Source organism: Chelonia mydas, chromosome 16 (genome assembly GCF_015237465.2).
Source record: "Chelonia mydas isolate rCheMyd1 chromosome 16, rCheMyd1.pri.v2, whole genome shotgun sequence".
NCBI lineage: Eukaryota > Metazoa > Chordata > Testudines > Cheloniidae > Chelonia > Chelonia mydas.
This window is the reverse complement of record NC_057857.1, coordinates 21920754-21937652: the sequence shown is the minus strand read 5'-3', so window position 1 is coordinate 21937652 and position 16899 is coordinate 21920754. Positions and strand designations below refer to the sequence as shown.

Genomic DNA, 16899 nt, shown 5'->3' with positions numbered 1-16899 from the left:
AGGGCTTGTTTAGGGTCACATTGGGCCTAAGCTAATGAAGCTTGCACAGGTCAGGCCATCTGCTTCCTTCATTATAATAATCAAGAAGCCTTAATCCAGCACCTGCCTTGGAGGATATCTGAAGTTAATTTTTCAGCATTCTGGATAGAAATGGTACTGGGCTTTGCCAGCACAAACAGCAGCCCATCTCTGTCTGGGTCCCCAGGGTACACAAACCCCAGATGGGGAATTAAACAGCTTAGTCCAATTAAAGGACTTTAATATAAGTCAGTTAAGGCACTGATTTGTTAGGCTTGGCTACATTTCCATAGGAGGAAAACAACTGGGAGGATCTGTTATCTAAAGCATAAGCTCCAAGTCCTTAGTCATCCTTGCTAAAATCCTCCCTGAACTGGTCATGGTTTGTGCCACCTCCACATTGCTGCTGCAGCCCAGCTCCAGCATAATCTGCTCTTTACCATAGTATTAAAATTAGAGCCAAGGACACAGCTGCTTTCCTCTGTGTAACACTAATTACGGAAGACTTAAATCCAGTATAACAGCAAAGCCTCTATTCCCAGCAGGCAGGAAACTCCCAGAGCCAGAGATGCGGGCCAGGAAAATGGGCAGTTAGGATTAAATGGAGGGGTGAGGGTGGTACTAAGTATCCTCTCTGTGTTTTCATTCTCCACGTAGCACATTCCCCCAAAGAACTCAAAGAGCTGCACTCACAGACTTTCACCAAGCAAACAAATACCCAAACCTTCCCAACCCCAGACTATTGTAATACTCAGCACTTGCCATTCAAAGAGCAGTACATGTCTACACCAAACCCCATTACCTCCTGACAGGTAGTGCAGCATTACCGTATTACAGATGAGTAAACTGAGGCACACAGTGATGATGTAACCCTCCTAATGTCACAGAAGGATATGGTCTCAGAGCTGTGATTAGAATTTGGGAGTTCCTAGCCACACCTGCATTAAAGGAGAGAGCCTCACTCTCCTGAGAGAGGACTGATGATTGAATATAAATTCTATTCACCGCAAATAAACAATACGGCCACAAGAGAGCAGTCACCTTGGAGACAACTTTGATTTGTTTCTGATTTTTGCCCCCTGAGAATCTCAAACCCCTTTGACCCCAAGTTCACCTAGCACCCAGATCCTTCCCCCTCTGGATTTGTCAGGCACCAGCAAGGGACATTCAGCACATCCCCTCAGTTGCAAAAGGACTTGGAACTAGGGCAGATGAGCCAGTTCTGACAAAGAATGAACCACCTTGAGCTTCCACTCAAAGCCAGCATGAGGAATTTAACTCCCTAAGCCCTTCTGCTTCCAACCACAGCAGGGAAATGCCAGCTACAAAGGCAGCTGGAGTTTTAGAATTTCCAGCCTGACCTGTAGCAGCAGCGTCAGAAATCTCACCGGAAAGTCCCTTCTGGAGAGAGCTCCAGCTCAGTTTTGCAAACTGAAGATGCTCAAATAAGGTTTAATATGTGGAAAGTTTGGGGCTTTCCAGGATCATATCTTAGGAGAGTTGCACAGGATGAGTGAACAGTGGACAAGTATTATATCCCCAGGACATCCCTGAAGAATGCAGAACCATCATTTTTCTAACTGGCCACCAGATGTCCCCTTTACACTACCCAAATCCAACCAACCAGACATAGTTCTGACAGAGAGTTGCAAAGAAAGTCAGGCTTTTGCAACACCCCCTGATTTAATTTAACAGACTCAGTCCATTGCAACCAGCCAGCACCAGGCACTATCTAAGGTCCCCTTCCTGCAATCCTCACTCTCCATAAGCCAAGCAACAATTTTGCCTGTTTGAGGACTGAAGGTTCAGAGCAACTGCTAAAACCTGGCAAACCATACCAAGCTCTGATTTTGGACACTCTGACCAAGCCTCAGTGCACTCTCCAGGTATATTCGGCATTCTAATTTCCCATCACTGCTGATTAGCACTATTAGTGTAAACCCATCCAGTCTCCTCCCTGGACCTGACACATCCTGTGACTGCAGAATACCTGGTACGTGACACCAGTCACTCCCACATGGTGACACAGAGGTCTGAATCAATGGGTCAGAGGGAGCTGGCAGATTGGAGTCTCATAACTTAGCAAGCCGATGGAGAGATGGGCTGGAAAGGTAGAGCTCAGATCCAACTTTCCCAGAGCACAAAAGGTGCTCGATTTCATACAGGACTCTAGCGTTTAGGGATAATCAGGGCAAGACAGTTCCACATTGTGCTTTTTTTAGCATTAGCCTGAGGAGTAAGAGTTGCCTGGAATACATCTGTGGCTGACGGTCAAAGCTTGATGCAGTGTACATGGTCTCACATAGCCAGTGGGTTTGCAGTCTACCTCTCCCCAGAGTTGCACCAATGCCTGGAAAAGGACAGCTATCAAGTGCCATCTTGTGGTGAGAGACTATAGTTGTCTTGGATTGCAGCAGCTACAGGACTCAAGAGAGCATAACCACAAGGGAAGGTTCATTCTTGTCAATTGGTTAATACAATAGGCTGCTTCTGTGAAAGTCTGCATTAACGGAGATGCTGGGGACACTGCTGATGCTGTGACAGTAAGACCACAAGCACCAAGAAATCAGACCTCAAAGCAAAACTTCCCCTGATCAAATCCTCTTTCTCATGGCAAATCCCAAAAAGAGACATGGCCTCCGTGAAGGTCGAGCATGACCCAGATCGATCTCTGGGTAGATCCTTAAGGTGGTCTGGTGGTATATTCAGTATATATCCATCAGCGGCAATCATGTTGCATAAGTTTTTGGAGCCACATGTTCTTCCTCAGCACCAGGGTTTCACTTCATCCTCATGATGTAAATGCAACAAACCCAGAGGGCTTCCTCTGATCAAACAGCACCAGAAAAATCAGGGAACAATCCCAAACTGGCCCATGGGGGTCAGGGAGTAGTGGGGGATGGACTAGAGAGAACACAAATGAACCAGAGACAATTACCCACTAGTTAGAGATAACCTGGCCTTCTTGGCACCAGTGATCCCCACCAACTATGTGTACAATGTGCAGAATCCAATAAAATACTTCATTCACCAGAACAGAGAGTATATGACCTTTAACAAGGGATCCATCTATTTTTAGCTCTCAGGAATGTACAGCACCTGCCCTAGTTGAGCACATGCTGCTGCAATCCTGTGGGGCAGCTTGCAACCTCTGCACAGCACAGAGGAGACGGAGCCACTCTCCTGCTGACAGGTTTCAGAGTAGCAGCCGTGTTAGTCTGTATTCGCAAAAAGAAAAGGAGGACTTGTGGCACCTTACAGACTAACCAATTTATTTGAGCATAAGCTTTCGTGAGCTACAGCTCACTTCATTGGATGCTGCTGAGTTATCCCTAAGGGGAGTTACAGAAACCAGCCCCTAACTACACAGGTGCCTCTTGGCCTATACGCAACCCCACTGAAGTACTCCAGGCTGTTTCTAAACCCCTCTGATCCTCTTCCACTGCATACAGCCACTGCACCAGAGACAAATCCTTCTAAGAGGCCCCTCTGGGGAGACAGGATAGTGTGAACGTTGATTGGCTAATGGGGAGCAGCTAGAAAGGGGTGGGGAGAAGAAGAATCTCCTCAATAAAGAGTTAACAGGAAGCAAGAGACATCTGTCATGTTGCCTTGGTCTAAGAGGGTATCTTGGAGTTGGGTTTATTATGGGAATGTGAGTGACTGTTTATTTGGCAAGATTGCTCTGAAATGCTCATAAAATTTTCCTTCTTTTTCCACGGGACTACCATCACTGAAAAGATGCCACTCAGAGCCACTAGAGGGCACTGCTGGGTAATTTTCTGATCCACCAGCCAAGAAGTGTGGCCCTTCAAACTGGCATGAATCACATAGGTGCCTGGTGCACACAGCAGGCTTCACGGGAGAAGCTAAACAATCAGCATGGAGGAAACACTAAGCCACGACCGATAGGAGCCCTGCAGTTAGAGCTGAATTACAGGTGCTGTACTCTGAAGCGTGGCTGGCAAATGCCCTGCAAATGTAATGCTCTGCATATGCTCAACCCTCAGGGGGCAACTGGGGGTTCTACCCCAGCCAGAACTGAAGAACAAATGCATTGAACTGGGGCCCGTGAGCAAGAGCTGTCAAAGTGTATCCTGCAGACAACATACAGCCCTCAAAGTTCTACCACATGTGGCCCGTGGCTGTCTGCATCTTTGCCGAAGAGATGAGGCTTATGGGGTCTACATGTCCCAGCATATATTGCTCCATTTTCTTCTGCAGTCTCCACAGGCGTCTCTTGTACTAAAAGTGAGGGGAAGGGCTGCTGTCTGCAGTAAGTGGGGCCTGTGGCTCATGGCATATTGATGACATTAAGCAAATTTGGGCATATTCCCCCAGCAAGTTCAGCAAGATGGGTCATGGTAGGGGCACATAGGGACCGGGGTCTTTTCCTGTTTCTGGAGTCTCTCTTATTTTCTAAATGCTCCAGGACACATTTCCAGTACTCTGGTTCCAGAGGGTCACTTCACCCAGCTGGGTTCCATCCCTCCTGTGCACAAGGACACCGTCAGCTGTTGCTCATGCAGCTGGCTCACGTGAATCAGAGAGTCTCCCAGGACAGCAGGACCTGTCAATATAAGCAAGCCCTCACCCACTTCTAGAAAGAGAGGAAAGCATGCAATGCACTAGTGACCACATGCAGACACAGCATAGAAAGCGGTGCATTGGAACCAGGCTGTTAGAAATGCACTGATGCAGTCAATGGTTTGAGAACAAGGTACACACAGAACACTCCTTCTCCATGGCGAGGCAGGCCATTAAGCTGCACATCGGATGGAGATTGTTACTTGAGGTAACTCATTTTCCAAGCTGAACTTTTCACATCCCCACTGCTTTGGGTAAATGACAATCTTAAGGACCCTTCAAGGCCATGTCTGGAAAAGCCAGTTCCAGATCTCCCCATTTCCCTACCTGCCCAACACAAGCAACATCCAGATGGCTGCGGCTTCTCTTTTTTTCTCCTCCTACCAAAGAATGATCACAAATGCTGAGATGGAGAGCAGCTCCTAAGCCCTCATAGCTAACTCACTAACTGGTTAAATTTCCAAAGGGCTTGCAACAAAAACCACCAGCACCTGTGTTCTTGAAAACTGGAGCGTTGGGCCCAGATGACACCTTGAACAGTAGTTTAACTCTGGGAAGTGACCAGGAGCACAGAGCCCACTGCCTAACGGATGGAAAAGGATAAGACCAGAGCTCTTGCAATGCTTCTTAATTTAAAACACTTCAATGGCAATACTCTTCATCTGCTTATTCCTAGAGCCCTGCAAATCTGTGGCTACAGATGCAGATATCCACGAGCCATTTTTGCCAATCGTGGATTGGATGTAGATACAAATTTTGTATCTGCACATGTCTTTACTTATTCTTCCTCTGATCTCTTCCTCTCAAGTAAAGCACTAGAAGCAAGGCAAGCAAACCACACTCAAATGCTATGACAGTGCTTCTAATTTCAGAATCCACTAACCCCAACATCAGTTACCGCACTGTCCTCAGCAGTTCAGAGTTGCACTGGTGCAACCAATGTAGAGAAGTTCTGTACTCACCTTTCTCTGCTGAAACATGCTGCTCCATTACAAGAGGAGGTAGGACGGAGAGCTCAGTGCTGTGAAAGGGACCTTTTTGTCTCCAGCTCCCACAGGAGAATCCAGCCCAGGCTGGTAGTGGCCAGAAGTTAATAACGTGATGGCTATTTGATGGCCCCTATATGCAGTGAACTGGTAGGTGCTCTAAGGTAGTTAATTTCTTATCAGAAAGTCTCAGAGATTTGGGTCTATAATTTTGGACACTATTTTAATACATGTAACTAAATCCTGGATGCCCCCTCAAAAATCAGACACCTAGGGCCATCAGGACTTTTCAGAGGCTGCTGGGCACCATACAGCTTGTCTCCAGGACTGGACTAATACAAGTCCTTGCAGTCTAGGAATGATGTGCCCAAGAACTGTTAGGAATGGAATCAGGGGAGGCAAAGGTTATATGACAAAGACTGTGGGATATTTGCATAACATTTTTCCACAGGGAGATTATCCCTAACTATACCATACCCAATGCTGAAAGTTTAGGGTTTGTAGCCTCATACCCTCCCAATTCCATCACACTCTGTACTTGGGTTTGGCCTTTTTATTTCATATCCTAGATTCCCCACTCCTGGGAGAAGGGTAGTACAGCTCCCCTCTGATTAGCTAACTTTACTCCTCCAACTAGGATGATTCCAAGTTGCTCTGGAAGCAATGTGATAATTCAGCATCTTTTCTGCTTATTGATGAAATAGCATCTCATGCTGCACTGGGACTCAGCCCTAGCGCCAGTGTTGTATTGCAACGTTTGCTGCTTCCCTTGCTTATTTGTTTCCCCATTTCAGCTTGGCCTGTTCAGCCATGATCTCTCTCATTGCACCAGGAGCCTGCATTCAAGTTCAAGCCCTTCAACAACCCCTTCCATTCTTTTTCCTAATTTTTTGCAGATCGCCAGTTCCACCCCCGATATAGTTTAAGGCATTACCCTTCATCTCTCTTGGCCCAGAGGTTACTGGAGCCATTTTAAATCAGATACTCATCTGGACTCATCCCAAAACCTCCCGAGGATATCTGTGATGAGGGGGAAGGTGGTGCTGCTGCTCCAATGCAAGTGAATGCCTCTCTCTTACTACAGCCACTCACCAATTTTTAACAGCTGCAACTCACGTGGAGAGCCATCATCAACTAGGTCCTCCAGAGTAAGTTTTTCTTGCCCTTGAGGTCTTTCTCCTGGCCCAGTGGGAGCTGCTTGTTCTGATCAGGGGGAGGGAAGGAACTGCACAAAGAAAGAAGGTGTTGCAGTGTCACATGCATTCCATCTTTATGGAGTGCAATGGGTAACACAAAACTGACTTGGGCTTGCTTAGATGACTCTCCAGGCTTGCCTCTCACTGCAGACCCCACACTTAGCCTGATTCCCCCTAGCTCTGCACAAAGATTCACGGACAGGTAGTAGGAAGGATGAACACAGCCTGAAAGCCAGGGCAGGGGACATGTGTCTGCAGGCAGCATGACCCTGCAAGATGATGCACTGTATGTCTGTGGGCAACATGAATAAAGGCCATGGAAATGCCAAGGGCTGGGGAATGAGAGATTTTACCCAAGATGACAGATATTCCCCTATTTTAGTAGGGCTCATTTTCATGAATTTAAACATTACTGAATGCATCATTCCAGAATCAAACGCTGCTGGCTCAAAGCCTAATGACATCCAGCTATTTCCATAAACGCGTTTATCCATCATGATGCAAAGAAGGGACAATGGCACAGGAATGGCTCCACACACAAATGCATCTTGAGGTTTCATTTTCAGAGGCTTGCCAGCTAATTTCTTCCAGTGCTGAGACCTATTCACCAGCTGGAGAAGCTGCCCATGTATCTCTTGTAACATGGACCATCAAAATGGGTCATGGATTTCAGATCTACATCTAAATGTCCAGGCTAGCAATCCCGTTGATGGAGTCAAAGTGGGAAAGGCAAGCAAACATTTCCTAATAAGGCTACTTTGGAGCAGGGACTATAGTGTTAGATGTAACTGTGCTCCGCAGAGCTCCAACTCTCATCTCCAATTCAACTTCTACCTCTCCTCCAGATGCCATATGGTACTGATCTTGCCTTGCTTACATGTGCAGGAGTTGCTATCTCCAGCCTCACTTGGGAGACAGAAGCTGGGAGCTTGGTGGGCCCGGGGGGTCACTGTGGCAAAGACTGCCAGATGGGCAGAAGCATTTAATGTCATCGTGACGTTTATCGCTGGGGACTCCATCCAAATACCAAAAAGAAAAGGAGTACTTGTGGCACCTTAGAGACTAACCAATTTATTTGAGCATGAGCTTTCGTGAGCTACAGCTCACTTCATCGGATGCATACTGTGGAAATTGCAGAAGACATTATTATATACACAGACACCATGAAACAATACCTCCTCCCACCCCACTCTCCTGCTGGTAATAGCTTATCTAAAGTGATCATCAAGAAGGGCCATTTCCAGCACAAATCCAGGTTTTCTCACCCTCCGCCCCCCCACAGACAAACTCACTCTCTTGCTGGTAATAGCCCATCCAAAGTGACCACTCTCTTCACAATGTGTATGATAATCAAGGTGGGCCATTTCCTGCAGGAATCCAGGTTCTCTCACCCCCTCACCCCCCTCCAAAAACCACACACACAAACTCACTCTCCTGCTGGTAATAGCCTATCCAAAGTTTTTGGAGGGGGGTGAGGGGGTGAGAGAACCTGGATTCCTGCAGGAAATGGCCCACCTTGATTATCATTCTTTTTGCGAATACAGACTAACATGGCTGTTACTCTGAAACCCATCCAAATACCGTCCATTTGTCATACCACATAGGACACCTAATAGGAGGCAAATATCCAAACGTCAGCACTGCTTAGACACAAGAGATTTCAAGCTTGCTGCCGAGGTCTTCACACAGGGTTTCATATAAGTGTAAATGCAACAGAATTTACCTTCAATTAGAACCTAGTTAACAAATCCATTAGTGATCCAGGCACCATAATGGAATCCAGTTCCCTCTTCTAGAGCTTTGCTGGCACTGCAGGGCTCATTGGAGTAATTAGAAAGAACATATTTTTGTCACTGAAGCCAACAAATGGGACGAATTACACTCACTGAGTATATAATACTGGATGTAGTAATACCCTGGCTTTTCAGCATGGAGCTGCCTAGTGCTTGGACATCTTTGAATAAAGAGCATTATGAAAGTGTTAAGCATTAGCTGATCAAAACAAGCCTGTTGGAAAAAAAATCACCCCTAAAGAGACAAGTTAAACCGGTTTAAAAAAAAAAATCAAAAGTTTTTGCATCAACTGAAAGTTCAAGTATTATTTCAAGGTTCATAGGCACTGCACCAACTCAATTTCATTTGCCAGCTCTCTGTTTTCAGTTCATTATTTGTATTGCAATGGTCTCTCAAGGCTCTTATCAAGGAACGGGCCCTGCTGCATCAGGCAGTATATAGCTATACAGTCCCTGCTCCAAACAGCTCTCAGTCTAGGTTATGACAATGGTAGGAACAAACAGAGGTCCGGGGAGACAGGAGCAGGAGGTAGTGGCAGGAAAGTGATAACATTATTGAATATTAAGCAGAGGTCTCAGTTCACCTACTGCCTTGCAATAATAAACTGTGTGGTGACAGCAAGGCACCCAATTCAGGAGTCCATGTTTGGGAGCATTTCCCAACTCCATGCTAGCTGAAGATGGATCAGAGATTAGCTGCTGGTCTTGAGACCTCAAAAACCTCCATGACAGTATTACCAGTTAGCTTGGACTTCATTCTGCAGGTTTGTCAAGAATCTTATCCAATGCATCATCCCCTGAATCCCAGGGCATGTGACTACACACTGAAAAGAACCAGGAATGGCCACTGCGGGGACCTCTATGAAATGAACAGTCAGAGTTTTTGCCCACTTTATTCTGTTTTTGGCTCCCCCAATGCTAGCTGATCAGCTGGATCATGGTGACTGGGGCAGGGAAGGGGGAGACTGAGACCCCCTTGGGGCTGCAGTGTCGATCTCTGCCCAAAAGGCAGCTCTAGGCCCTTCTTCTCTTACAGTAAATGTTCTGAAGGCAAAAATAAAGCTGCTGTTGAGCTGCTCTTCCCAGTAGTCCAGCTGTTGGGAGCTGGTATTGAGCCACAATACAAGCCCCTGTGAACCATAAGCTCTGGTAACTGGCCTGCTCAATGATGCACAGTTAACTGGTGGGAGTTCATCAATGCATCTGAACCAAAGTCAACTTGATGGCTCTGGAATATCAAGCTGCTGCATCAGGCTGAATGAAGCCCCATTTTATGCCTGACTTAGAACCAACAGGCCCTGCTATGATATTTTACCCACAGCTCATCCCACTGCATGAGTTCAGCAAGGTTCTCTTCACGAGAGGTTAACCTGTGCCAGGCAAAGAGACAGAAGTGCACAGTTAAAGCCTGCTACAGATCCCATTCACTGCTATACATCTGCATCAGACGGCTGAATGCAATGCTAAGGGCTTAACAGCACAATTGCTCTTTTTAAACAGGTCCTCAGTTGCTCATGCCCTAGCTGGAATCCAATCCAATCCTGCTTTTTTATGGCTTTCAGAGGCATTCAGTAATGTTTAAATTCATGAAAATGAGCCCCACTGAAATAAGGAACACCAGCTCCTTGAGGAAGTTTGGAAAAGGAAATGAACACTAAGCAAATCTGCATGCTGCCCACCCTGACGGAGAAGTATTGGAGGCTGTGCATGGGCCCGGGTGCCAGGAACTGCAGATTTGTAATCCAGCTGCTGCAAACAGCTCACCTTGTTGCCTTTCCCAGTCAGACTCTCTCTGTGTTGACATCCCAATCTGCAAAGTAAAGATAAACTTGGAAGGGTCCCCAAACCCATTTGAGAGGGTTGGAGCTAGCTTTGGACTTCCTCTCTCTAAGGGCTGAAGATCTCAAATAAAGAGCTAAGACGTTTAAAATTGGATCCATATTGTGCTGTTCTGATTTAGCCTAGACCCACCTCACAGGGTTAATTCCCAAGTGTCAGTGCAGCACCTGGAAGCTGCAGAGCGCTACTTATTAACAACTACATAGGCCTTGTCTCCAAGAGGACAAAAGTGAATTTTTAACCCCTCCAGGTTTTATTTCAACCAGCCAACCTGGGTTAAATCTACAACTGTCTTTTCTTCACTAGGATCCTAATGTGGGTTCACTCAACAGAAGTTAAAAATAAACTTCATTCCCCTAGTGAGGACACAGCCACATGGGTCTCAGGGTCTTTCCACAGCACCATTTTCCCAGGTGTCTGATAAAAGTCTATAGTACTCCGAACCTTACGGCCTTGGTACCTTCATATGACTTTACCCAAATCTATGCACTTTTAGGAACTCTGCCAAATCAGGCCAAAATAGCCCTGTAGGATTTTGCAAACTTTATACAATTTGGGACAATGTAAACAATAATCCAATAAAAGTGAAGCATCTAAAGTAACTATGTCAAATCCAGCCCATTTATGCTCCTGGGATAGAGTTTTCATTGTACAGTAGCTCTGTCAATGAGCACTGCAAATCACAGACCAGCTTTCATCCAGACCACACCACACGATCCATTGTCTACAGCCAAGCTCTACGATACAACCGCATTTGCTCCAACCCCTCAGACAGAGACAAACACCTACAAGATCTCTATCAAGCATTCTTACAACTACAATACCCACCTACTGAAGTGAAGAAACGGATTGACAGAGCCAGAAGAGTACCCAGAAGTTACCTACTACAGGTCAGGCCCAACAAAGAAAATAACAGAACACCACTAGCCATCACCTTCAGCCCCCAACTAAAACCTCTCCAACGCATCATCAAGGATCTACAACCTCTATCCTGAAGGACGACCCATCACTCTCACAGATCTTGGGAGACAGGCCAGTCCTTGCTTACAGACAGCCCCGCAACCTGAAGCAAATACTCACCAGCAACCACACAAAAGAACCACTAACCAGGAACCTATCCTTGCAACAAAGCCCATTGCCAACTGTGTCCACATATCTATTCAGGGGACACCATCATAGGGCCTAATCACATCAGCCACACTATCAGAGGCTCGTTCACCTGCACATCTACCAATGTGATATATGCCATCATGTGCCAGCAATGCCCCCTGCCATGTACATTGGCCAAACTGGACAGTCTCTATGTAAAAGAATAAATGGACACAAATCAGACATCAAGAATTATAACATTCAAAAACCAGTCGGAGAACACTTCCATCTCTTTGGTCACTCGATTACAGACCTAAAAGTGGCAATTCTTCAACAAAAAAAACTTCAAAAACAGACTCCAACGAGAGACTGATGAATTGAAATTAATTTGCAGACTGGATACAATTAACTTAGGCTTGAATAAAGACTGGGAGTGGATGGGTCATTACACAAAGTAAAACTATTTCCCCATGTTTATTCTCCCTGCTGTTCCTCAGACGTTCTTGTCAACTGCTGGAAATGGTCCACCTTGATTATCGCTACAAAAGATTTTTTCCCCCCTCGCTCTCCTGCTGGTAATAGCTCACCTTACCTTATCACTCTTGTTACAGCGTGTATGGTTTCACTCCATTCCCTTGATCATTGTTTCATGTTCTCTGTGTATATAAATCTCCCCACTGTATTTTCCACTGAATGCATCCGATGAAGTGAGCTGTAGCTCACGAAAGCTTATGCTCAAATAAATTGATTAGTCTCTAAGGTGCCACAAGTCCTCCTTTTCTTTTTGCGGATACAGACTAACACAGCTGCTACTCTGAGACCTGGAGTGATTCCCAATGCTGATGGTCAACTGAATTCAATATGAAGGCAGAGTTGCCTTTGTGGCTCCCTCTTGAGACATGAATAGGATGGGGGAGTAAAATGCCAACAAGATATTAGCATAGTTTATCTTCCCAAACATCAGTTATTATCTGGACAGAAGGCAACTAGTTCAAAAAACCAATGACAAGTTGAGCCCTGCACCAAATGGATAGATTCCTAACAAAACAGCTGTTCTCATGCCTTTACTCAAAGCAAAGTCCTACTGAACATCAGAAAGAGCAGCTGGCTCCACTCAAAATACTTTAAATCAGGCTAATTGCGGGGTGAGTTGGGGAAATGGGTCTGTCTACATCTATCAGTGCAGACTCAACAAGGATATTCCCAGCATCTTCTCTTCCTGGGCCTGGGAATTAAGCAGAAACCTCCTTGAATTTTTGACTCCTTAAATTGATTACATATGTAAGGTGCATATGACTTTAGATACTTCTTCGTGTGTCTGCAGTTAACACTATGCAGCCTACCAGGAAACATGCCTCTGAATGATTGACCCTACACCGCCCATTGGGCAGAGGCTTTCTGGAGAGCAGGCGAGTATTTGAGTGAGAAGTGGAAGAAAACAAATAAACCCAAATATTTGGAGAAAGCAAGGAAAAAGAAAAATGTCACTCTTCATAGCCTGTAACAACTCTCTCTCTCTCTCTGGGTAACAGGTTCGTTCCACAAGACATAGCTGGGTGGTGACTCCCCATTTTAAGCAGGTTTAGCAGTTCTATATGGCTGTCTTCACACTTCACATCTCCTTCTCTAGGCCCACCAGCCACTTCCCTTCTGCCTAATTTTGATAAAAATCTATCAAGTGGGTACCTTGCATCCTGCCACCAAAGAGAAAAACACAAACAAAACATATCTTAAGGATTAGAAGGTGTGTTTCTAACACAGATGCTGTGTACTGAAGTGATGTTTGGATAGAGCCTCTCTGAGTCATCACAATAGTAAGGCAATTCAAGAGAAAGAAATTAATACAACTTTTGCAAGACCCAGCACTGACCTGCAAGCATTAGGAATTGATTCTGTTTTAGCATGGCGTCTTTTATGACCCCTCCCATACGCAGTCTTGTTGCTTGCATATCACCAGTTAGATCCTTGTGGTGAGCATTACAGACTCTCTGCTTACAGTACACATGCAGCTGTAGTTTATCTCTTGACAAACTTTCTCACACTCCTGCTTCCACCTGCTGGCTCTCTCTACCTCCAACTGGATCTCGCTTAAGCATTTAGACAAGAGCCAGCTTCTTAAAGATGTACACACACACAAACAGTCCTGCTGTACTCCTACATATTTGCATAGTACAAAAATCCAAATATAGGAGAACCTTTGACAATACACAAACCTAATAATGCTCTCAAAAAAACAGTGCCATACATTAGTTACCTGAGCATTACACTAAACATGGCTAATTACCACCTTGTGCTGTACCCCTTGTATGTTTTTTAGGCTTCAATCTTGCAAAGATTTCCATTCCTCCATGCTGACCTTTGTGCAGGCCCAAGGATCTGTCTGCTGGATTCCAGCTGCAGATTGGAGCATTAGATTGTAAGCACTGTAGGGGCAGGGGCTGTTTCTTCTTTCCCATTTGGAAAAAGCCTAGCCTTGTTAGTGCCAGATAATTAATAAGCATAAATAATTGAATAGAGCCACATAGGAAAGTCTAATATCACTAAGACTTAGTTACTTGTACCAACACTTTAACCAGGACATTGTGCTGCATAATCATAGTTAACATTGAAACTACATTTTATCAGAATAAGTTAACAAAATGCATTTTGTGAAGTAGTATGGTAATTTTTTAAAATTATATTTGTTTTCTTGTTCACTAATTTGTAAACTTTGGTAACCGGCAATGGGTCAGGCAATCACGACATTCTGCGTTTCCATTGCACAGTCTGTAGCTCTCCAAGAACTTTGTAAAAGTGAGAAAGTATCATTATCCCCATTTGGCAGATGGAGAAACTGAGGCACAGGGAGATGATGTGACTTGCTCAAGGTTGCACAGCAAGTCAGTGGCAGAGCAGGGAAGTACCCATCTCTGCTGTCTCCCAATTTATCTGCAACTGACTGCGTTACAGACCCCAGCAAGTCTTCCGCCCTATGCAACTATTACATCTGCATTGCTGCTAGGTCAATGTCTTGTTTCATAGGGACATAGGACTAGAAGGGATCTCCTAGCTCATTAGGTCTTATCTCCTGTTATCATGGGCAACCCCGTCATATAATCCCATTCATAAATTTACCAAGCTCCATTTTAAAACTCATTAGCTTGCTTGCCCCCACAACTCCCAATGGGAAGCTGTTCCAGAACCTCACTTCTCTGATGGTTAGAAACCTTCTCATTTCCAACCTAAATTTATTCAGGGTACCCATTTGCCAATATTGTCCTTTAGCTTCAACAGCTCTTCTCCCTCCCTTGTGTTTACCCCTCACCCCCCTGTATTTATAGAGAGCAATCACATCTCCTCTCAACCTCTATTTTGCTAGGCTAAACAAGTCTCCCCTGGTAAAATAGGCTCTCCATTCCCTTGATCATTCTAGCAGCCCTTCTTTGCACCTTTCCAATTTGAATTGATCTTTCTTGAACATAGGTGACCAGAATTGTACACAGTATTCCAGATAAGATCTTACCAGTGTCTTGTACAGTGGCATTAATACTTCCCTATCCTTACTGGGAACATCATGCCCGACACATCCTAGGATTGCATTTGCCTTTTTCAGAACTGTATACCATTGATGGCACATAGTCATCCTGCAATTGACTAACACACCCAGGTATTTCTCCTCTATCATTTCCAAATGATGAGCCCCAGATTGTAGCAGAAATTTTTATCAGTCCCTAAATTTCATCCAATTTCTACTACTCCAGTGCTCAAGGTCATCCAATTATTCCTGTATAATATTCCGATCCCCTCTGTATTAACAATGCCTCTAACTTTGTGTCATCAGCAAATTTCATTAGCAGACCCCTATTTTTTGTGCCAAGGTCATTAATAAAATTAAATAAGATTGGTCCCAAAAATGATCCTTGAGGAACTCTGCTAGTAACCTCCCTCCAGCCTAACTGTTCTCATTTTAGCACAGTCTGTTTCAATCTGTCATGCAAAATAAGGAGTTCAGGCAACACAATGCTTAATCACTGTAACTATAGCCACTTGCAAACCCTTCTTTCTCTTACTTTAACAGAGAATGACTCTTATTAGATGGATGTGTTATAAAGTGCATTGTCCCTAGTTATGGAGGAATCAGTACTAGAAACACATGGGAACACAAGATCTACCATAATTCTCATTTAAACAGTGTCACAGTCCCAATCCCTGCTCTAGCAAGACAATAAGAAATGGTCACATGCAGAATACACTGTGAAGGGCGCTTTTCATAGGAGACAGAGGTATGCAGAAAGGGTATGTGCACATACATCTGTGCACTGCTAATGGGAACGTAGATCAGATTTGTTTCAAGTGTTTAAGGGTTAATTTAGCAGTCTGGATTAAAAAACATAAGCTTCCTCCTGAACTGCTAACTGCTGTAAATTCTATTCCCAATGCACATTCACAGGTGCATGCAGCCACAGAACATTACAAAGATGAGGGGCGAGAGAACTGTCCAAAAGAAAAATTCTAGATCTCAGAGGCTCATCTCCTTCCAGGGTTCAAGTAGGAAGAGAAGGAATTAAAATCAATTAGTAAAAATAATTGCAAACCTAAATTTAAAAGATAGGGGGATTAACGTGGTCTGAATGTTAAATGGGTATATATATGGCAGCATGAGAAGGTGGGTATTCATCGGGCACTGGAGTTAAAAGTTACTGATGGATATTGATTTGTTTACTCAGGAGTAAACTTCATTTGAAGAAAACAATTAACTTTAATGCCAAATACACTAGCTCTGCATACATCTCATAATGAATCATATGTATATTTTCCCCCTGTATGCCTATTATTATGGCCTGTGCCAGAATGGAACAATTTTCTCACCATCCTTTCCACTCAGGCCTAGTAGAGTAAATTGCTCACAAGGGATTAATGGGAACCTGTCTAAATCCCGTAGAACTAATGGAGCCTCTAAGGAAGGCTGAGGAATAAAAAATGTATCGCTTTCCTACATGAGGAATCCACAGACAACTCTCTCCTTCCCACTAGCAGAGGCAGGCTAGTTCCCAAAATGCAACTCACCAAGCATAGAAACCCCAGGATGTTCTATCCTCTGCAAGGAGTATTAAAGCCAATTGTCCCCTATGTAACTAGCTAACAGTGTGAGACAATTAATCACTGACACAAACATCGGATATTCCATTTAGCAGAGAACAGAGCAGTGATCTCTCTCTAAAGCATTACAATACAAAGAATGGAAGTTCAGAGACTAACCAATTTATTTGAGCATAAGCTTTCGTGAGCTACAGCTCACTTCATCAGATGCATCCGATGAAGTGAGCTGTAGCTCACGAAAGCTTATGCTCAAATAAATTGGTTAGTCTCTAAGGTGCCACAAGTATCCTTTTCTTTTTGCGAATACAGACT

At 44.6% G+C, this 16899-nt stretch overlaps 1 protein-coding gene across 11 annotated transcripts in view; it reads right to left on the bottom strand.

The window, feature by feature from the left end:
- Positions 1-16899, bottom strand: part of CRB2 (crumbs cell polarity complex component 2) — a 138639-nt gene that overhangs the window by 74341 nt on the left and 47399 nt on the right. For 2 of the 11 annotated variants that reach the window (XM_043530765.1, XM_043530775.1), the window contains exons 1-2: positions 13379-13524; positions 6684-6816 (exon numbers count right to left, since the gene is read on the bottom strand). The exons of 3 other annotated variants lie outside the window; for them this stretch is intronic. Coding sequence is in view for 4 of the 8 variants with exons in the window: in XM_043530771.1 (XP_043386706.1) it covers positions 13379-13457 (79 nt within the window). In the remaining 4 variants the exon portion in view is untranslated. Of the gene's footprint in view, positions 1-6683; positions 6817-13378; positions 13581-16899 lie in introns of those variants that run through there. 6 more of the 11 variants (XM_043530782.1, XM_043530774.1, XM_043530766.1 and 3 more) reach the window with 5 other exon arrangements.